A 19345-nucleotide genomic window follows, 5' to 3' on the forward strand; every position below is an offset into this window, starting at 1 on the left:
TACTGACTTTGCACTTCAGGCCCTCACAATCATGCAGACAGGAATTCAAACTCAACTGGGATGCAGACAAAATGAAATACCTAGGGATTTACCTAACACGAGACCTCAACGCACTATATGAGATCAATTATAAGGACTTAAATAACAGGATACTTAAAGACCTAAGAGAATGGAAGACCCTGGGGTTAGACATCAGCTCGCGAATTGAAGTGCTAAAATCGAATGTCCTTCCAAGGGTAATGTATTTATTTCTCTCTCTCCCGGTAACCGTCCCAAATGTCCAATTTACCAAGTGGGAAAAACAAATGAGCAATTTTATCTGGAAAGGGTCGAAACCTAGGATACAATTGAAAACGCTCCAGCTAAGGAAAGATGAGGGAGGGCTGGCTGTCCCAAATCTAAGGGAATATTATATAGCAGCACAGCTCAGATATGTAATATGTTGGTGCTCCACAGAATACCAGGCCAAATGGAAGAAAATAGAGCTCAATTACGACACACAACCCCCACAAACAAAACTAGGAGAGAAGACCTCCACAAATTCTAGCAGTCATAATCACATAATATCCACAACATTAAAGATTTGGTGGGATACGATTATCAAATACAAAATTATGGGAGATAATAAGGAATTGATTTGGCCGTCATACTCCCCAAGTTTTGGAGCTGGCAAGTTGGATAACACCTTTGAGAAGTGGAGAGATAGGGGAATCACAGCAGTGCACGTGCTAACAGAGGGGGGAGAATTTAAAACATTTAACAAACTGAAAAGGGAATTTGATCTGGATAACGGGGATTTCTTCAGATATTTACAATTGAGACATTTCTACAATTCAGAGATTAGAAATTCATTATCTCAGGAGGGGAATGAGTTAATAAGATTGATTACAGGTGCTCATAAAACGTTACCCACGAAGGTCGTCACAAAGATATACAAATGTTTGCAAAGATGCAATGGAAATGACTCTCAATACATAAAAAAAAAGTGGGAATCAGAACTGCAGATAGAGATATCTCAGGATGAGTGGCACTCGATGTGCCGAGTACAACATACTTCAACTAGTTCACGACAGTGGAGGGAATATGGATGGAAGAACCTCGTGAGATTCTTTATCACACCGCAACTTAAAAGTAAATGGACGGGGCAGCCTCAACAATGTTGGAGGCTTTGCGGCCACATGAACGCCAATCACTCTCACATCTTCTGGCAATGTGGAAAGGTTCAACCATTTTGGGAAAACATGGTAAAAATATTTGAGGACATTTTGAATTATAAAATCATTACAGACGCACGATTGCTGTATCTGGGGCTATGGCCGGCGGGATGTATTCATGACGGGGACTCATACCTGTTCAAAGTGATGACAGTGGCATGTAAGAAGGTGATAACAAGGAACTGGTTGAAGAGTGACCCCCCGAGGCTCGAGCACTGGTGGAAGCTGATGGAGGAAATCTTTATCATGGAGAAAATGACCCACTATATGAGACTGCAAATGGGAAAGTTTATAATCCGCTGGAAGAAATGGACTGCGTATAAGTCTCGCCAAATGACTGAGTATAAGATGGACTAATAGGTGAAGCATAGACACGCTCACACGGAAGAGAAAGATAAACATGATGAGCACTCCTACAGTAAGGTGTTGACCCCCACCTGTTCAGTATTTGTTTTATGGGGGCTTTCTTTGTAATTTGTTTGGATGTAAGAAAAAGAAACATAAATAAAGAGTTAAAAAAAAAAAAAAGATAGCTATGTAAGTGTCTACACTAAAAATGTAAATCAGTGGAGTTAGTATGCCCTGAATGTGAGGGTTAGTAACTCGACTTTAACTGGCTGAAGGCAGTTATCAAATAATTAAACCTCAAAAGTGATCAAATAAAGAGTTGGTTGAATTTGGATCGACATACCAGGTAGTGGAGTCATCCACTTTTAACTGTTATGTTCTGAAATCACATGATTATTGAAACCACAGCAGACCACAGCCAAAAATTCACAAAGTCTGTACGATATGAAGTCCATGCACACACATACTCACAATAGGACACGCGTGATCCGAAATCAGAGAACCCAGCGAGAGCGGACGGAAGTTCACCCCCCCTTTTGGCACGATTCGAGTTGGTGGTCAGCTAAATTGGTTAAAACAATATCTAAATCAATGGGATTTTTGTGCGGTTTAAATTTGGTTTTGTGGACCCTTAGGTAAATGGGAATTTTGTTACCTTTGGAGATCTTAATGAGAAACACGACCGGAGAGAGTGGTTTAATTGCCAGGTTAGAACCTGATCTTTCCTGCGAAAGGTTATTGACCAGTTTACCAGAGGTGACTATTGTGTGACCAGGATTTGGAGCGAACTGTAGGTCAGGATGAGAAGCCCTCAGATCATGAGGAGTCATACTGCCCCCTGCTGGTATCTTATGACCTGTCTGTCGAGCAGAAATGAAAAAATACACAAGAATATTGTTGAGGCTCTGTGAAGCCTGCTTACTAGTGAAAGTCACAGCGCCACCAGACTGAACTGGCTGGAACCACAAGTGATGGATGGACATGAAAGGTATCTGGGGGTCCCCTGGATGTGACACCCAGATGGAACATGTCATTATTACAAATTATAGAACATGTTATTTCGAAAAACTTTCTTGAGAAAGTTTTTAATTTTAGCAAGAAAGTATCTCGTAATAACGAGAAACTTTGTCGTTAAAACGATATTTATATCACGTTTAAACAAGAACATTTCTCGTGATTACGAGATACTGGTCCTGAGTTTTTTTTCCCTGCACTGACGGTAATACGCTTCCGTACTCATGTTTGTTGTGTTTCCAAAATAATTCAGTTTTGTTTTACACAACTTGAACGCCATATGGCTTTTGTCCAGGTCCCTTTTCCCCTCAAACTCATAAAAACCTAAGTAATTCCATGCGCTTGCTTTTAATGTTGGCGGTGCTGGCCTAATTCCTCAGTCAGCCATGTAGTCCTGTGCATACTGTAACCTTTCCATCCAAGCACCAGACTTCCTTTTAGCTGAGTTCCGCTTTTAGCGCCTCATCATTAATAAAATTCATTTTTTTTACTTTATAAAAATCGATTGATAATCGTTCATGTTCGCATCTCGATACTTCTAAAAAAAAAAGAGTTTATCTTCCACCCCTAGTATATATGTGTGTGTTTATGTGTATATATATATATATGTGTGTGTGTGTGTGTGTGTGTGTGTGTGTGTGTGTATATATGTGTGTGTTTACATGTGTGTATATATGACTGTGTTTATGTGTGTATATATGTATATATGTGTGTTAACGTGTATATATATATGTGTGTGTGTGTGTGTGTGTGTTTTTAAGTGTGTGTTTATATGTAAGTATATATGTGTGTGTTTACATGTGTGTATATATGTGTATATATGTGTATATGTGTGTGTGTGTGTGTGTGTGTATATATATATATATATATATATGTGTGTGTTTACATGTGTGTGTATATGAGTGTGTTTATGTGTGTATATATGTATATGTGTGTGTTTACATGTGTGTATATATGTGTGTGTTTATGTGTATATTATATGTGTGTGTGTGTGTGTGTGTGTGTGTGTGTGTGTGTTTATGTGTGTGTTTATATGTAAGTATATATGTGTGTGTTTACATGTGTGTATATATGTGTGTTTATGTGTATATTATATGTGTGTGTGTGTTTATATGTGTATATGTGTGTGTTTATGTGTATATGTGTGTGTTTATATGTGTATATATGACTGTGTTTGTGTGTGTATATATGTGTGTTAATGTGTATATATATATATATGTGTGTGTGTGTGTTTTTAAGTGTGTGTTTATATGTAAGTATATATGTGTGTGTTTACATGTGTGTATATATGTGTATATATGTGTATATGTGTATATGTGTGTGTGTGTGTGTGTGTGTATATATATATGTGTGTGTTTACGTGTGTGTGTATATGAGTGTGTTTATGTGTGTATATATGTATATGTTTGTGTTTATGTGTGTGTATATATGTGTGTGTATGTGTGTGTTTATGTGTGTGTGTTTATGTGTGTATATATGTGCATATATAACAAGTAAGCAGAATTACTAATATAATTTCTGTTTCTGTTTTAGTTTACTCCAGAGATTTAAAGTGGATCCCCCTTGGAAACCAGGCTGATGTTTTTGCAGACTTTTCCATCCGGCCAGTGCATGATGACATCCTGATAGCTCAGTTACGACCAGGACAGGAACTGGACATAGTCATGCACTGTGTCAAAGGCATTGGTAAGAAATCTCCAGTTTGGCCGAGAAGATGGTGACGTGAACTGTTTGTGGTTGTGGTGAACGCTGGTGTGACTGCTCACCGCTGCCCGCCTGTCAAAGACTAACAAACTTTTCTTAAGAACTTTCAGAACTCTTAAGAACTTTGTGAACTCTTTGAGAAAACCTTTTCACCTAAGCATACTTAATTTGAAATTTTATCAAGACACTCGGGGCTTTCTTTACCAGAGTGCAACCGACAACTGAATACAATAGCTGGATCAGCGCAAGAAGTCTGGATTTACAGGGCTCCTACCTAGCTCATTCTTGTCTTGTGTCTCCTGTCTGCCTTGATTCAACCGGTTTCCTAGCCTAGTGAACTAGACCAAATTCTTGCTTTGCAAAGAATGGTCTAGGCATGCTCCATTGGAACCTCAGCAGCTCCTACCAGGACTCTGGCTAGCCAATCACAGCTCTCTAGAGGGGTTTCAAACACATAAAGAGCTGTGATTGGTCCATAATGGTGGGCCAATCATAGTGCTCTATCTGCTTAGTGAACAAATCACAGAGCTTTATCTGCTTTCTGGGCCAATCAGGGCACTCTATATGCCTGGTGGGTGGGATGATGCAACAGAGTGAAACAAGAGTATGTCACATTCATTGTCCAGTGGAATGCGGAGATCATTTGAAAGACAACGGTAGAACCCGCCCCACAACCGAGAGCCATCAATGGAGCATGGCCAGACTAAATAATACATTTATTTAGTCTGGCTTGCCAGGCTACCGGTTTCCAGCTTATACCATTGGATCTACTTCAACTTTAACCTAGGCTGTCAGGGTCTCCTATAGACACAATCTTTCCTAGACATCATCTTTCAGTCCTGACAGAGATATATTCATCAAGGACCTCTTGGGAGCAATCAGCAGGATACTCGAGCACCAATAACCTCCTACTGATCCACTTCTTATCTCTCGCTGAATCAGTCTGGCAGACCTTCGGACCCAAGTGTGTTGGCCAGCTTGGCTAAGGTGGCTGGCGCTCCTGCTCATCTCAGTGAGGATACCATCAACTTTGCTTACCTCAACATTCACTCTCTCACGGGAAAGACTCATCTCATCCAGGATAGGGTTTGGCATCATTTGAATTTGAACAACTCCGGTTCAGATTTCAATTACTCACTTCGATTCCAGTTGCTATCTATTCCCGATTCCGGTTCTTTCAAGAGGCAGGATCCAAAACTTCACATTTTAAATTATACAGCTAACCATAGGTCTTACTTGATGAAATAGTTTGAACTTCAACATGAATTTTAATTCTATGAACAACCTTCATTTAGAAGAAGAAACTATCGTTTATGTTTATGTATTTAGCAGCGAATGTATTTAGCATCCAAAGTGACTTACAAGTGATAATCGGCATGTTGCCCTTGAGGCTAACAACAACAATTTGGATTTGGCAGTCGCTCTAGTTTCTTTTAAGGGTTCTGTCACAGCTAACAGCAGTTTCAGTGGAGTGGCCCTTTTTGAACCCAGATTGGTAAGGGTCAAGCAGACAGTTTTGTGAGAGGTATTCTATGATCTGCTTGAAAGCCACCTTTTCAATGATTTTGGACAGAAAAGGGAGGAGAGAGATAGGTCGGTAGTTCTCCACATGATTTGGAGGAAGAGATAGTTTTTTTTTAGCAGCGGTTTAACCTGAGCATGACTGAGAGAGGTGGGAAATGTACCAGATGTCAGTGAAGCGTTGATCACGTGTGACTGCTGCGGCTACTGTAGGAGCAATAGCTTGGAGCAGCTTAGTCGGAATGGGGTCAAGTGGGCATGTAGTAGGGCGGCTGCACGTGAGAAGCTTGGACACACAGTTCTCAGTGAGAGGGGAAAAAGAGGAAAATGAAGCAGTAGGGCCTGAGATGGTTGGGCTAGAAGGAGTTTGTGGTAGTGAATGTTCAGGAGTGGCCAGCTGAGTAAACTGTTTGCTTATAGCTGCCACTTTGTCAGTGAAGAATGAGGCAAAGGTGTCAGCTGATAGATTGTTGGTAGGAGGTGGAGACGGAGGGGTGGGCAGAGTTTTGAATGTCGAAAATAGTTTCTGAGTCAGTAGAGCTGAGAATTTTGTCAGTGTAGAACGCTTTCATTGCATCAGTGACGCTGGCAGAGAATGAGGACAGTAATTCATGAAATTTCAATTGATCACCAGGATCTTTTGCTTTGCGCCGTTTCCGTTCCGCAGCTCTAAGATTGGTGCGTAGAGACCGGAGGGTATCATTTAGCCAAGGGTGCGACTGAGAGGATCTAGCAGGTCTAGTGGCTAAAGGGCACGAGTTGTTAAGACAAGAGAAGAGTGTGGAGCAGAGTGACTCGGTGGCATCATTCACTTCATAAGCAGATAATGTGCTGGGAGATGGAAGAGTGGAGGCAACAAGAGAGGAGAAGTGGTTGGATTGTGGATGTTGTGGCGGAATGAGACCATTGGGGAGGAAGCAGTGGACCTCCCTTGTAGAGTCGTGCTGAAATGGATGAAGTAATGATCGGAAAGATTTAGCGGTGTGACAGAGATTGTGTCTATGACACAGTTTCTGGTGAAAATGAGGTCAAGTGCTTTTCCAGCTTTGTGAGTTGGAGGACTTTGAATTAGTTTTAGATCTCGGAGCTCAGACATTCGGGAGGGACTCGGAGTAGAACCGCTGCTCCTCCGGATCGAAAGGAGTCAGTTGAGGTGGTTAGGGCATCTGGTCAGGATGCCTCCTGGACGCCTACCTGGGGAGGTATTTTGGGCATGTCCTGCCGGCAGGAGGCCCCCGGGTCAACCCAGGACACGTTGGAGAGGTTACATCTCCAATCTGGTCCAGGAACGCCTTGGGGTCCTGCCGGAGGAACTGGTGAAGGTGGCCGGGGAGAGGACGGTCTGGAGCTCCCTAGTTGGGATGCTGCCCCCGCGACCCGGACCTGGATAAGCGGAGGAAGACGACGACGAGTGTTTCTGTCGGTCCTTGTCAGCCACACCCCATTAGTGCCATTTTATGTGTATGACTCGTGTTGCTAGGGGAAGCTGAAGTTGAAGCAGAACAAGAGTCAAAAGGATGGACAAAAAATAACAAGGACGAACACATCCCTTACAGGAATAAACTTCTGAAGGAGGCCAGAGATCAGTGTTTTCACAAACTGTCTACATCGTAGGTTCCTACGATGTCAAAGGAAACTAGCATTTCATTACTGCTGAAAATATATTACGTGGGTAAGCGTAGTACTACTTCAACCTATTTATAATCATGTAAAAGTAAAAAACTAAATACATGACTCCACTAACACAGGCGCTGCTCCAGGTTTTACTTTCTGGATAAGCCTTAATTAAACAAGTTATTATCAATATTAGTTACAAGCAGGTACAGAAACATTACCTACATGTATAGGTCGCACTAGACATGTTTGTTTTCATTTTGACCGTCAGAGTTTAAAAAAAGGTCATGATCGTTTCCTCTCATCATTTTCATTTCTCAAATAATAGTAAAAATTCACAATTTAATTTTCATTCATTTTTCATTCATATTTAGTCTAAACATGCTGACCAACGTGTCCAGCAACATACTAATGTTGCAATTAAACAATTTCACTTAAAGTAGGAACATTTTACCAGCTGCGTTCTGGTTCTACTTCTGGCCAGTAACCCACAGATGCACTCCGAGGCCCTCTCGCTGCTCCCCAGCACGCTGATAGCAAGCTGCACTGATCATTGTGTCCAGGTTTGAGATACTGCCTAGATGTTCTGATAGGAATCTTTTCTTGATTGATTTTTTTTTTTTGCCTCCGTGATGTTGTCTGTGCAACGTTTAAAATGTCTGAACACATGTATCCGTTGGGTTAATGCCAGTCTGTCAGAAAGACCAACAGCCTTGAGATTTCTCCGTTGAAATAAATGGCCAAAAACAGAAAATATCTGGATAACGCGATCCCAGCCCACATTTAACTTTATGCCTTTTTATGCATGGCAGCCCTTCACACAACACGACTACCATTTTCTGCAGTTTAATAAGCTCACAACACACAAAGCGACCAGTGCTTCCTTTGCTTATGCACCTAGGTATCCCATCATGCAACGTGCTTCAGCACCTGATACGTCACCTGACGAGGACTGATGACTACATTGTGATTTCTTAGTAAATATTCTATTTAGTAAGGGATAAACTTTATTGTCTTTATCTGAGTGAATCTATAATTGAGTCAGCAGGTAAACTAGTAGTAGCACATTCCATGTCAAAGAAATTAAAAAGTTTTCAGGAGAGGGAAATATGTTAAAGTGGTTAGCAACAGTGTTAAAGCCGATGGCCCCCTCCATGAGGCCACCACGGCAAAGCAGAACACCATTGTAGCTTCTTCTGGGGAGAAAAACACTTAGGGAAAAAATAAAGTTGATAGCTGAAATAGCATGAAATAATGTAATTAGTCTTTTATCGTCTCTGTTTTATCATTTTAGTAATTTTTGCATGCATGTTTTATTGTTCTCTGCTCTTTTATTATTTTTATGTCATGTTCAGAACCTTGGGCTTCCATAAAGGCAGTGGAAGGTGCTGTACAAATAAAATTTTGTTGAATGATTGATATATTGAGCCACTGGGTATCTGGCCACGCACGCAGCTACATCTTCCACCCATTATATAACACCACAGGGATCCAGGAGTCTGTTGCCATTCGTTAAAATGAGTTTACTAATATAATTTTCAAGCTTTGTCAGCGATAACCCTGAAAAAGACTGAATTGAAACAAAATGTTAAAGGGTCTATTCCATCAATTTTTGCAGAATTAACTTTAAAAGTGATATAAACGATTTATGGACAAACCAGTGTTATTGTAATGAAGAAAACTGCAAAAATGTTGGTAATTGTGCAATTGACACAATGCCTAATTCTTTGTGCAAGCTAGCAATCGTTATATTGCCACCATTTTTCAAGAAAAAATGAGATTTTGGATTCTCAAAGAATGATATTTAAGCCATGTATATTAACTTTTGTTAATAACCTGTAGAGTGCACACAAATGTCAAAATGTTTTTATAATTTATTATTGTTTATTGTTCTCTTTACACTAAGACTTTGCAATCTATGCAACGTTAAAGTTTTTAGATGAAGAACAAGAGTAGACATGACCAAAATTGGATCCTCTTGGCTTTGGGAATTTTTTGATAGCTTTGCCAGTTAAGTGGCGATGGTGTACCCATTAATACAACTTTTTTCCTTATTTTGTCGACAAATGGAGATCTCTGAAGAAAAAAAAACTTTTTTTTCTGCATGTTTATTTAATAATGCAGGTTGAAATGACATTATTAGCTGAAAGAACAAAGGTGCGAGAGCATGCAGGCAGGGAGGACCCAGGTTAGAAATGGCGGACTCAGGGGCGGGGCCGGGTAGGAGACGCACGCTGGATGCTTTGGAGCCCATTCATAACTGCTTTGAGGTCTTGTTAGGGTTCCAAGCCTGAAGGGCAGGGAACCCAATTGTTTTAGTAAGCTTCTCTAGAAGCTCTGGCACCACTGGTGATGAACAAGACAGATAATTAGACGCATGTAATGAGTCCTCTCAAGTCCTTTGGAAATAGGTTTGGAATTTTCATGATGTGTGTGATGTTTTCGTCAAGAGTGACTTCTGACTAAAGTGAGATATTGTTTGCCCTGGGTGAAGAATGGGCCGTCATCATACGTGGGTCAGTGCTGCGTATCCACCCCTCCTCCTAAGAAAGGCTGCTGCTTGATGTTGTGTTGGCAGTAAAACATATTTTAGAGGTAGATTTCTGTATCAAACCTGTATGTGCTTCATTTTGTGCTCAGGCAGGGACCATGCTAAGTTCTCTCCAGTGGCAACAGCAAGTTACCGCCTCCTGCCAGAGATCACATTATTGGAAGTGGTGGAGGGAGAAAAGGCGGAGCTCCTGAAACACTGCTTCTCACGAGGTGTTATAGACCTGGAAGATGTTCGCGGTAAGAATTACCCAATAGAGCTAGAGTCAAGTGTTTTTAAAGAATTGGCTTTGTCATGCCGCATGAATTCCCCACACCAGTGTTTACCTGTAAATACTACATCACTATCCTTTGTTTCCTCAGGTAAAAAAGTGGCCAAAGTGGTGAACAGTCGACTAGATACATGCAGCCGAGAAGTTCTCCGACATGTGGATCTAAAGAATTTGGTGAAGCTGGGAAGGGTTCGAGATCATTTCATATGTGAGTTAGGATAAACTCCTAGAAATTACATCTAAGCACAGACATACAGGTGCTGGCCAGTAAATTAGAATATCATCAAAAGGTTGAAAATATTTCAGTAATTCCATTCAAAACGTGAAACTTGTACATTATATTCATGCAATGCACACAGACCAATGTATTTCCAATGTTCATTACATTTAAATTTGATATTCATAAGTGACAACTAATGAAAACTCCAAATTTGGTATCTCAAAAAATTAGAATATTCTGAAAAGGCTGAATATAGAAGACACCTGCTGCCACTCTAATCAGCTGATTTACTCAAAACACCTGCAAAGGCCTTTAAAAGGTCCCTCAGTCTTGTTTTGAAGGCACCACAATCATGGGGAAGACTTCTGACTTAACAGCTGTCCAAAAGACAATCATTGACACCTTGCACAAGAAGGGCAAGACACAAAAGGTGATTGCTAAAGAAGCTGGCTGTTCGCAGAGCTCTGTGTCCAAGCACATTAACAGACAGGCGAAGGGACGGAAAAAATGTGGTAGAAAAAAGTGTACAAGCTCTAGGGATAACCGCACCCTGCAGAGAATTGTGACGACAAACCCATTCAAAAATGTGGGGGAGATCCACAAAGAGTGGACTGCAGCTGGAGTCAGCGCTTCAAGAACCACCACGAGGAGACTCATGAAAGACATGGGATTCAGGTGTCGCATTCCGTGTGTCAAGCCACTCTTGAACATGAAACAGCGCAAGAAGCGTCTCGTCTGGGCCAAGGACAAAAAGGACTGGACTGATGCTGAGTGGTCCAAAGTTATGTTTTCTGATGAAAGCAAGTTCTGCATTTCCTTTGGAAATCAAGGACCCAGAGTCTGGAGGAAGAGCGGAGAAGCACAGAATCCACGTTGCATGAGGTCCAGTGTAAAGTTTCCACCGTCAGTGATGGTGTGGGGTGCCATGTCATCTGCCGGTGTTGGCCCACTCTGTTTCCTGAGGTCCAGGGTCAATGCAGCCGTCTACCAGGAAGTTTTAGAGCACTTCATGCTTCCTGCTGCTGACCAACTTTATGGGGATGCAGACTTCACCTTTCAACAGGACTTGGCACCTGCACACAGTGCCAAAACCACCAGCACCTGGTTCAAGGACCATGGTATCCCTGTCCTTGATTGGCCAGCAAACTCGCCTGACCTTAACCCCATAGAAAATCTATGGGGTATTGTGAAGCGGAGGATGCAATACGCTAGACCCAACAATGCAGAGGAGCTGAAGACGACTATCAGAGCAACCTGGGCTCTCATAACACCTGAGCAGTGCCACAGACTGATCGAGTCCATGCCACGCCGCATTACTGCAGTTATTGAGGCAAAAGGAGCCCCGACTAAGTATTGAGTGCTATACATGCACATTCTTTTCATGTTCATTCTTTTCAGTTGGCCAACATTAGAGAAACAAACATTTTTTCATTGGCCTTTAGAATATTCTAATTTTCTGAGATACCAGATTTGATGTTTTCATTGGTTGTCACCTATAAATATCAAAATTAAACGTAATAAACATCGGAAATACATTGGTCTGTGTGCATTGCATGAATATAATGTACAAGTTTCACGTTTTGAATGGAATTACTGAAATATTTCAACCTTTTGATGATATTCTAATTTACTGGCCAGCACCTGTAGAAGCATTAGCAGTTTAGCATAAAACCTATTCTAATATCTATGCTGAAATATTTTAGGATTGTGACATGCTGGTCATTTCATTCTAAGTGGATTTGTGTTTAGAATGAGTAAAGTTAGCCTATTTGGGAACAAAATTTTCTTTGAGAAAGTTCTGGAACCGGCATTCTGCAGTAAAGCTTGGTTTATGCTTGACGCATTCACTTTCCGCTTGGTGATGCGGCTCGCGGATGGAACGCGCTTCACAACTCGCAGCGTATATGGTTCGTGCGGCTTGTCTCTGTGGTGAGCCAATATTCTCCCAAACTGTAGGGGGCAGCATGGAGCTCTACGGCATGCATCCAACACTACACCATAGTAGAAGTAGAAATTACTGTTTACAACATGGCATTCCAGCATTTTTTAATAGCGTCCTCGTCTTTTCTGACAGTGCGAGCTATTTCTCTCCAAGAATTATTAACATGTTGATCACAGTGCTCTTTGAGAGCTGAATCATACAAATCTCTGTATTTACGAACCTCTGCCATACTAGTTCTTGCCAGCCCGCCATGTTTTTCCACGTCCGACCGTCCGCGTGGTTAGAAATTTTCCTAGGTGCGCGGTGCGGAAATTTTGGGCCATGCGGAGATGCGGTGGAGGGGTGTGGTTGTTCAAATGATGCAATTTCGCTGCGCGGAGCCGTGCGGACCTCGGAGATGCGTCAAGCATAAACCAACCTTAAATTATGTTGTTTGTTTGCACCAGGAGTCTGTTTCAGTCACTGAGGAAAGCAATTCTGAACTAGATAAATTACATTTTTGGCAGAAATGTTGTTTGAATGCCGATTGCAGCATGTTACCGTACCAGCTTTATATGTAAAAACGGACGAAGCACTGCACAAACACAACAACAGCATCAAATGGCGCTTTCACATCGGGACCAGCACGAACCGGACTGGGTGGAGTCGGTTGGAGTTCCGCATCGATAGATTTTCTCAGGAACGAAGAACCCTCCGAGCATGTGGGCGGGGCAAAATACACGCGGAAAAGTCTGTGGTGTCTCCCTTAAACCAATGGTTCCCAACCGTTTTTGACTTGTAGATCCCCGGTGCCGTTTTCTCGTACCATGAGTATCCCCTTAAGCTTGGTTTATGCTTGACGCATTCACTTTCCGCGCTGTGATGCGGCTCGCGGCTGGAACGCGCTTCACAACTCGCAGTGTTTATGGTTTGTGCGGCTCGTCTCTGCGGTGAGCCAATATTCTCCCAAACTGAACGGGGCAGCATGGAGCTCTACAGCATGCATCCAACACTACACCATAGCAGAAGTAGAAATCACTGTTTACAACATGGTATTTCAGCATTTTTAACAGCGTTCTCGTCTTTTCCGACAGTGCGAGCTATTTCTCTCCAAGAATTATTAACAACATGTTGATCACGGTGATCTCTGAGAGCTGAATCATACAAATGTCTGTATTTACGAACCTCTGCCGTGCCGGTCCGCCATGTTTTTCCGCGTCCGCGTGGTTAGAAATTTTTCGAGGTGCGCGTTGCGGAAATCTTGGGCCGTGCGGAGACGCGGTGGAGGGGCGTGGTTGTTAAAATGACGCAAAATGACACAACTTTTCCACGCGGAGCCGTGCGGACCTCGCGGACGCGTCAAGCATAAACCAACCTTTAGTTAGTAGACGATTCCACAAAAGTAGAACGTAACTGATTATTAAATGAAAATAATTTCATTAAATATCCTCAACACTGAGCCACATCTCACTTCTCAGGTGAATTCTTTAACTTAAACAATCCTCATGCATGGTCCAGAAAAAATAGATTATGTGTGTGAACTTTCTGGATGTCTGCATTCAGATCTGCACCACAGCCCATGTAAATGCTCTGATTGAACACAATGATTTCTGATCCATGTGAAACTAGAGCACATCCATTCTGGATTTGGTGTGATCAAGGCATCAGGCTTATCAGTAGCAGCTGCAGCCCTGCTCTGGTTTTTCATTCATTGTGTTTCTTAACCCTGGACCTCAGCTCCCCCATCCTACAGGTTTTAGGTGTTTCCCTTCTGCCACACACCTGATCTAAATGAATAAGTGATTAACAGGTTTCTGCAGCACTTAGTGTCATCCTGACAAGGCAATGCAAATACATAAATATATACAGTGGTGTGAAAAACTATTTGCCCCCTTCCTGATTTCTTATTGTTTTGCATGTTTGTCACACAAAATATTTCTGATCATCAAACATATTTAACCATTAGTCAAAGATAACACAAGTAAACACAAAATGCAGTTTTGAAATGATGGTTTTTATTATTTAGGGAGAGAACAAAATCCAAACCTACACTGCCCTGTGTGAAAATGTTAATTGCCCCCTGAACCTAATAACTGGTTGGGCCTCCCTTAGCAGCAATAACTGCGATCAAGCGTTTGCGATAACTTGCTACGAGTCTTTTACAGCGCTCTGGAGGAATTTTGGCCCACTCATCTTGGCAGAATTGTTGTAATTCAGCTTTATTTGAGGGTTTTCTAGCAATGTGGAGTAAATATTATTGAATAGTATATTATTAATGTGTGAATATACCGATCAGTAAATCATTATTAAATTCCACAAATAGACTTCACTTCTAGGGCTGCAACATACGATTATTTGGTTAATCGATGAATCGGATGGGGTCTCGACACGATTAATTGATTAATCGGATTACATGGGGACATTTTTAAAAACTGCTAGGGAAACGTTATTTCTCTCCTTCCTTCACTTTATTAAACACAACATTATTAGAAAACAGTTCAATAGCAGAAAAACAACATGCCATCACCTAAATTGTCTTATAAGGTGTATAGACAGAGACCCTAAGCTACACCTATCTGTGACCTAAAATGCTTGGTCCAAGTTAAACAGCTTAAGGGGAATTCTCATCTGTTTTGTTTGATCTCATCTGTAGGCATTTATTATAATTGGGGATGTCAAACAACTAATTTTTAAATGTAATTAAATATAGTGATTAATTTTGATTAATTCACAACCTATTTCCAAAAATGACTGAAAAAATACCAAATAAAACAAAAGTAAATGAATGCCATCCTCCTTGTGATGATGCCCTGGGCAACTGCCATGAAGTCACATCAAGAAATGCTGCTGATCATTCCAATGAACCCAAATAGACTCACATTAGGCCACATGAAAGCAACTGAACCCAAAAATATATTAACCAGTATATAACTGCACTCTCACACAACACACCTGCAGCAGCAGTTAGGACTCCTCCCTCCCTTTTAAAAGCGTCTTCGCTTCTGAGGACATTGTGGTTGTAAAGCCACATAGTAGTAGTCTGGCTCCGGTGTGATCAACCAGTTTCTGCGGGAATGTGACGGCGGAACCGGTTCGAAGCACTTCAGAAAAAGCTTCTTAGCCGGCCAATCGATTGGCCCTCAGTAATAGTAAAGTCTGATGTTCTATTGCCAGAGAAGTGTTTTTATTTATAATGTAAATGTGCAATGATGATTTCCACTAGTGCACACACACATTCTCACACAGCCTTTCATGCTTTCTGAGTTATGACTTTAATGATCTTTCTCTTTCTCTAGTCACTGTGGAATCTACTGGTATCCTGCCTCCAGATGTGCTGGTTACAGAGGCCATCCAGGTTCTCATGTCCAAATGTCAAATGTTTCTCAATGAAATGACCTGTACTGACATGGAATAAATGATTGAACGATTTGTCTGGTTTCATTTCTGAACTACTTACTAAATGGTTATAAGATAGACGTCCGGTTGTGGCAGCCAAGGGAAAGAAGTGTTTTGTACTGCTCTGCTGTTGTCAGAATTTTCTTAAAACCTTCTCTTTTGCAACAAAGTTCAACATTAATGCACTTGTGTGGACAGAATAATGCCTACAGCAGAAGAGCTGGCCAAGAAGTACGTGGAAAACCCTGGACCTGAGCTGCAATGTACAGGAAGTCCTGCTGATTTCCAACAGTTGGCTGGTCTCATTTGTTCATCAGAACTTGCGCAGCTTATTACCAAAGATGGATATGGTCAGAAGCTGAATTAAATCAACAGCTGCAGATGTTATAATTTCTGAAACTTGGCTGACTAAACTCATAACTGAGGATACTAACATACAATGTTTATCATTGGAACCGGTTCCAACTGTTCATTATTCCCGGAATCGCTCAACGTTTTTTATTTCGATTCCTAGTGTGCCGACGGAAGAGGAGTCCGCGGCCGATCTCCGTGAAAAATAAACGTGATCTGCAAAGTGTGATCAACGCTTTTCAGAGCTGATCACACCAGCTGTCTGTGTGCAGCACCGAAGCCCCCCTCCCAGCCCCCACCCCGCATGCAGCGGCCAAATCTAAACAAATGCGTCTGCCGAACTTTTACTCCGTAACGTAAACTTCAACTCCTGCAGCGTAGAGGAAACTTGTTAAAAGACGTCAACACGGTGGATTTAATAGAAGCTTTAAAGAACAAACTCTGGACGGTTTGAGGTGAGTTTGTCTCACTGCAGAAATAAAAACACACACGGAGCGTCAGCAGTCAGACACGTGAGCGTCAGAAGGCTGAACAATAACCTGTAGAATAATTAAAGTCATCATGCTAGAGCAGCTTTCTCTGTGGTGGACCACACCAGCTTCTGCCACAATAAATAATTATAATAATAATAAATCACACACAAAGTTGTGAACAATTTAATTTCCTTTCTGAACTATTTCTGTTGAGTTTTAATGTTTAAAATCTGTTAGGTTGTTACTGACAGCAGCTACATTTAAGTTTCACTTTCTGTTCTGACTGAATGCTGCTGCAGCATGGAGGTGTAGTTCTCAGTCATCCTGGACATGATCATCCTGAGAGTTTTAGCTGAAAACAGCTGGACGTTTCTGGATATGTTGGAGACATTTAGCCTCTCATCCCAGAGGCTTCTTCTAGACTTTGGTTGTGGTCAGAAACAAACACACTGGTTGTGCTGCAAGTCTTCTTTTTGTCTCCAAAACATGTTTTTGTCTAAATGAAGGTGATGTTGTTGTTCATAGAATTAAAATTCATGTTGATGTTAAGATTATTTCATCAAGTAGGACCTGTGGTTAGCTGGCTCATGTAAAGCATGTCACGTCTTGAAAGAATCGGGAATCGATGGGAACCGAAATCGAAACGAGCGATTGGAATAGAGCTCCGGGAGTTGCCGTCACTTCTCCCGGCATGCAACAGTTCAAATCGAAACGGCGCCATCTTGGCAGGTAGAAGCCGGCAGCTGGACTATTTGTTATTGTCAGAAAACTCAATCAGACAGGAAATATGGTAGATTCCTGTTGTGCCCCAGGATGCAGAACAGACGCGGACGACATAAGGAATGAGTCATCTACAGGATTCCCCAAGATCCGGAGCGCCGCAAACGTTGGATGATTGTAATAAAACGCGCTAGTGACCGGGCTAAAATGAAGCTGTGGGATCCCGAGAGTAAAGGTTTTTGCTTATGCAGCGACCACTTCATATCAGGTACTTAAACCAACGTTTCCTCAACTGTATATGGTATTTATTTTAAATGCTTTTATTACGATTCTTAGTGGGCTTCCTAAACTTATTTTGGCGTGGCTTTTTCTGTCTTATTACTCACAGCAACAAGTAAACGTCACGTAAAACGTTGCCTCGTGAGTTCTGCGTGCTGCCGTTTACGTGTTTTATGATCACAGCAATTAACCGGCTAAGCTGTATTTAATTTTTAAGCAATGGTTGATCAATTGTCAGATCACACATAAAAAGCACTTTGGATTGCTATTATCTGTCTCACCAAGACAGATCTCAGACAGATCCTGAGACGTTCCTGCCTGACATATTTATTTTATTCACGGAAAACAAACTAGTGATTTCTCTTGGCGTTCAGTTTATACATTCAAACAGCACAGCACTCTATTTATAAACTTCTTACATGTAAATCTGTTATTTGTCCATCCATTTTCATCCGCGTATCCGGAGTCGGGTTGCGGGGGCATGTAGCGTTGAGAGGCCCAGACTTCCCTCTCCCCAGCCACCTGAGCCAGCTCTTCCGGGTAAATCCCAAGGGGTTTCCCAGCCAGGTCCGGTAAGAAGTCCGCTCCGACAGCTTCTGGCGTCGGAGCGGGCAGTAGCGTCGAGAGGCCCAGACTTCCCTCTCCCCAGCCGCCTCTCCTCCGGGGGAATCCCAAGGGGTTCCCCGGCCAGGTCCGGTAAGAAGTCCGCTCCGACAGCTTCTGGCGTTTTAAAAAAGTATCCCAGGGGCACGGTAAGGGTCGGAGATGTTTAGTCTATTTAATTTCTGACTATATAAAACGATTTCTTCGGTTTTAAAGTGTGAAGTAAACTCCGACGAAGTAAAATCCAAGCCGATCCCGTTCGCGTTCATGTTTACATCCGTGTTTGTTTAGATTATTTTACCTGCCAATATGGGGTCTACTAACTGAGAGTCACGTGGGGTTCGGAGCTCTATAGGAATCAGAATCGTTCAAAATCAAACGTTGCCCAACCCTACCATGTCCTTGAGGATACCGGGTCCTGGCAGAAACCACAAATCGTTGAATAATCCCAGAGACCCTAAGGACTCAGTAGGGGAAGAAAAGGCTAGTTCCCAGGCATGGAGCATCAGGAGTGTGGAAAAGCAAACCCCCACACTGGAGAATACTCAATAGTAATCCAAACAGGAAATAGCAATCCCACTTAGCGGAATCTGTAGGCAGGAAGCAGATGAGCAGGAACAGACCAGACAGGAAAACCATAGGACGTCCGGAACCAGAACCCAGAGCAGCAGAACCAGGTGATGAAGCACAGGTGTTATCCCAGGAAGCGAGGACATCTAGCGAAACTCAACAGAGAAGCAGAGCGCACACACACAGGGCACTTGAATGTAGACACACATATGACATCTGATGCAAAACAACAAATGAAAGAAACCTAGTACTATATATACCTGTATGTGCTATGTGAATGCAGATTATGTGAAAATAGTCAGATGAAAGAAATGTATGCAGTACCGATGTGTACTGAAGTGTTGCAAAAAGAACAAAATAAACAAAACCCTACAATATATGCAGTGGCGGCTGGTGAAAAATATTTTTGGTGGGGCTGTGCTATTTTTTATTTTTAAACAAACTTGTGCTTTCTGAGCTTTGTGCACGACTTCACTATTTCCTGAATTACGCACAGCTCTTTTATTTCCTGTCTTACATCATTGGACAAACTTAATCCAGGTGTGTCTGACTATTGGCACGCTGCCTTGCGGACC

General features: G+C 42.0%; 1 protein-coding gene across 4 annotated transcripts in view; it reads left to right on the plus strand.

The window, feature by feature from the left end:
- polr1c (RNA polymerase I and III subunit C) overlaps positions 1-15807 on the plus strand; it is a 64556-nt gene extending 48749 nt beyond the window's left edge. For 3 of the 4 annotated variants that reach the window (XM_054750607.2, XM_054750606.2, XM_015974858.3), the window contains exons 6-9: positions 4110-4262; positions 10056-10205; positions 10329-10445; positions 15675-15807. In XM_054750607.2, coding sequence (XP_054606582.1) covers positions 4110-4262; positions 10056-10205; positions 10329-10445; positions 15675-15793 — 539 coding nt within the window. In that variant the 3' untranslated portion in view covers positions 15794-15807. Of the gene's footprint in view, positions 1-4109; positions 4263-10055; positions 10209-10328; positions 10446-15674 lie in introns of all 4 variants that reach the window. The other variant, XM_054750605.2, reaches the window with a different exon arrangement.
- Positions 15808-19345: the final 3538 nt, after the last annotated feature.

This window comes from Nothobranchius furzeri, chromosome 12 (assembly GCF_043380555.1).
Source record: "Nothobranchius furzeri strain GRZ-AD chromosome 12, NfurGRZ-RIMD1, whole genome shotgun sequence".
NCBI lineage: Eukaryota > Metazoa > Chordata > Actinopteri > Cyprinodontiformes > Nothobranchiidae > Nothobranchius > Nothobranchius furzeri.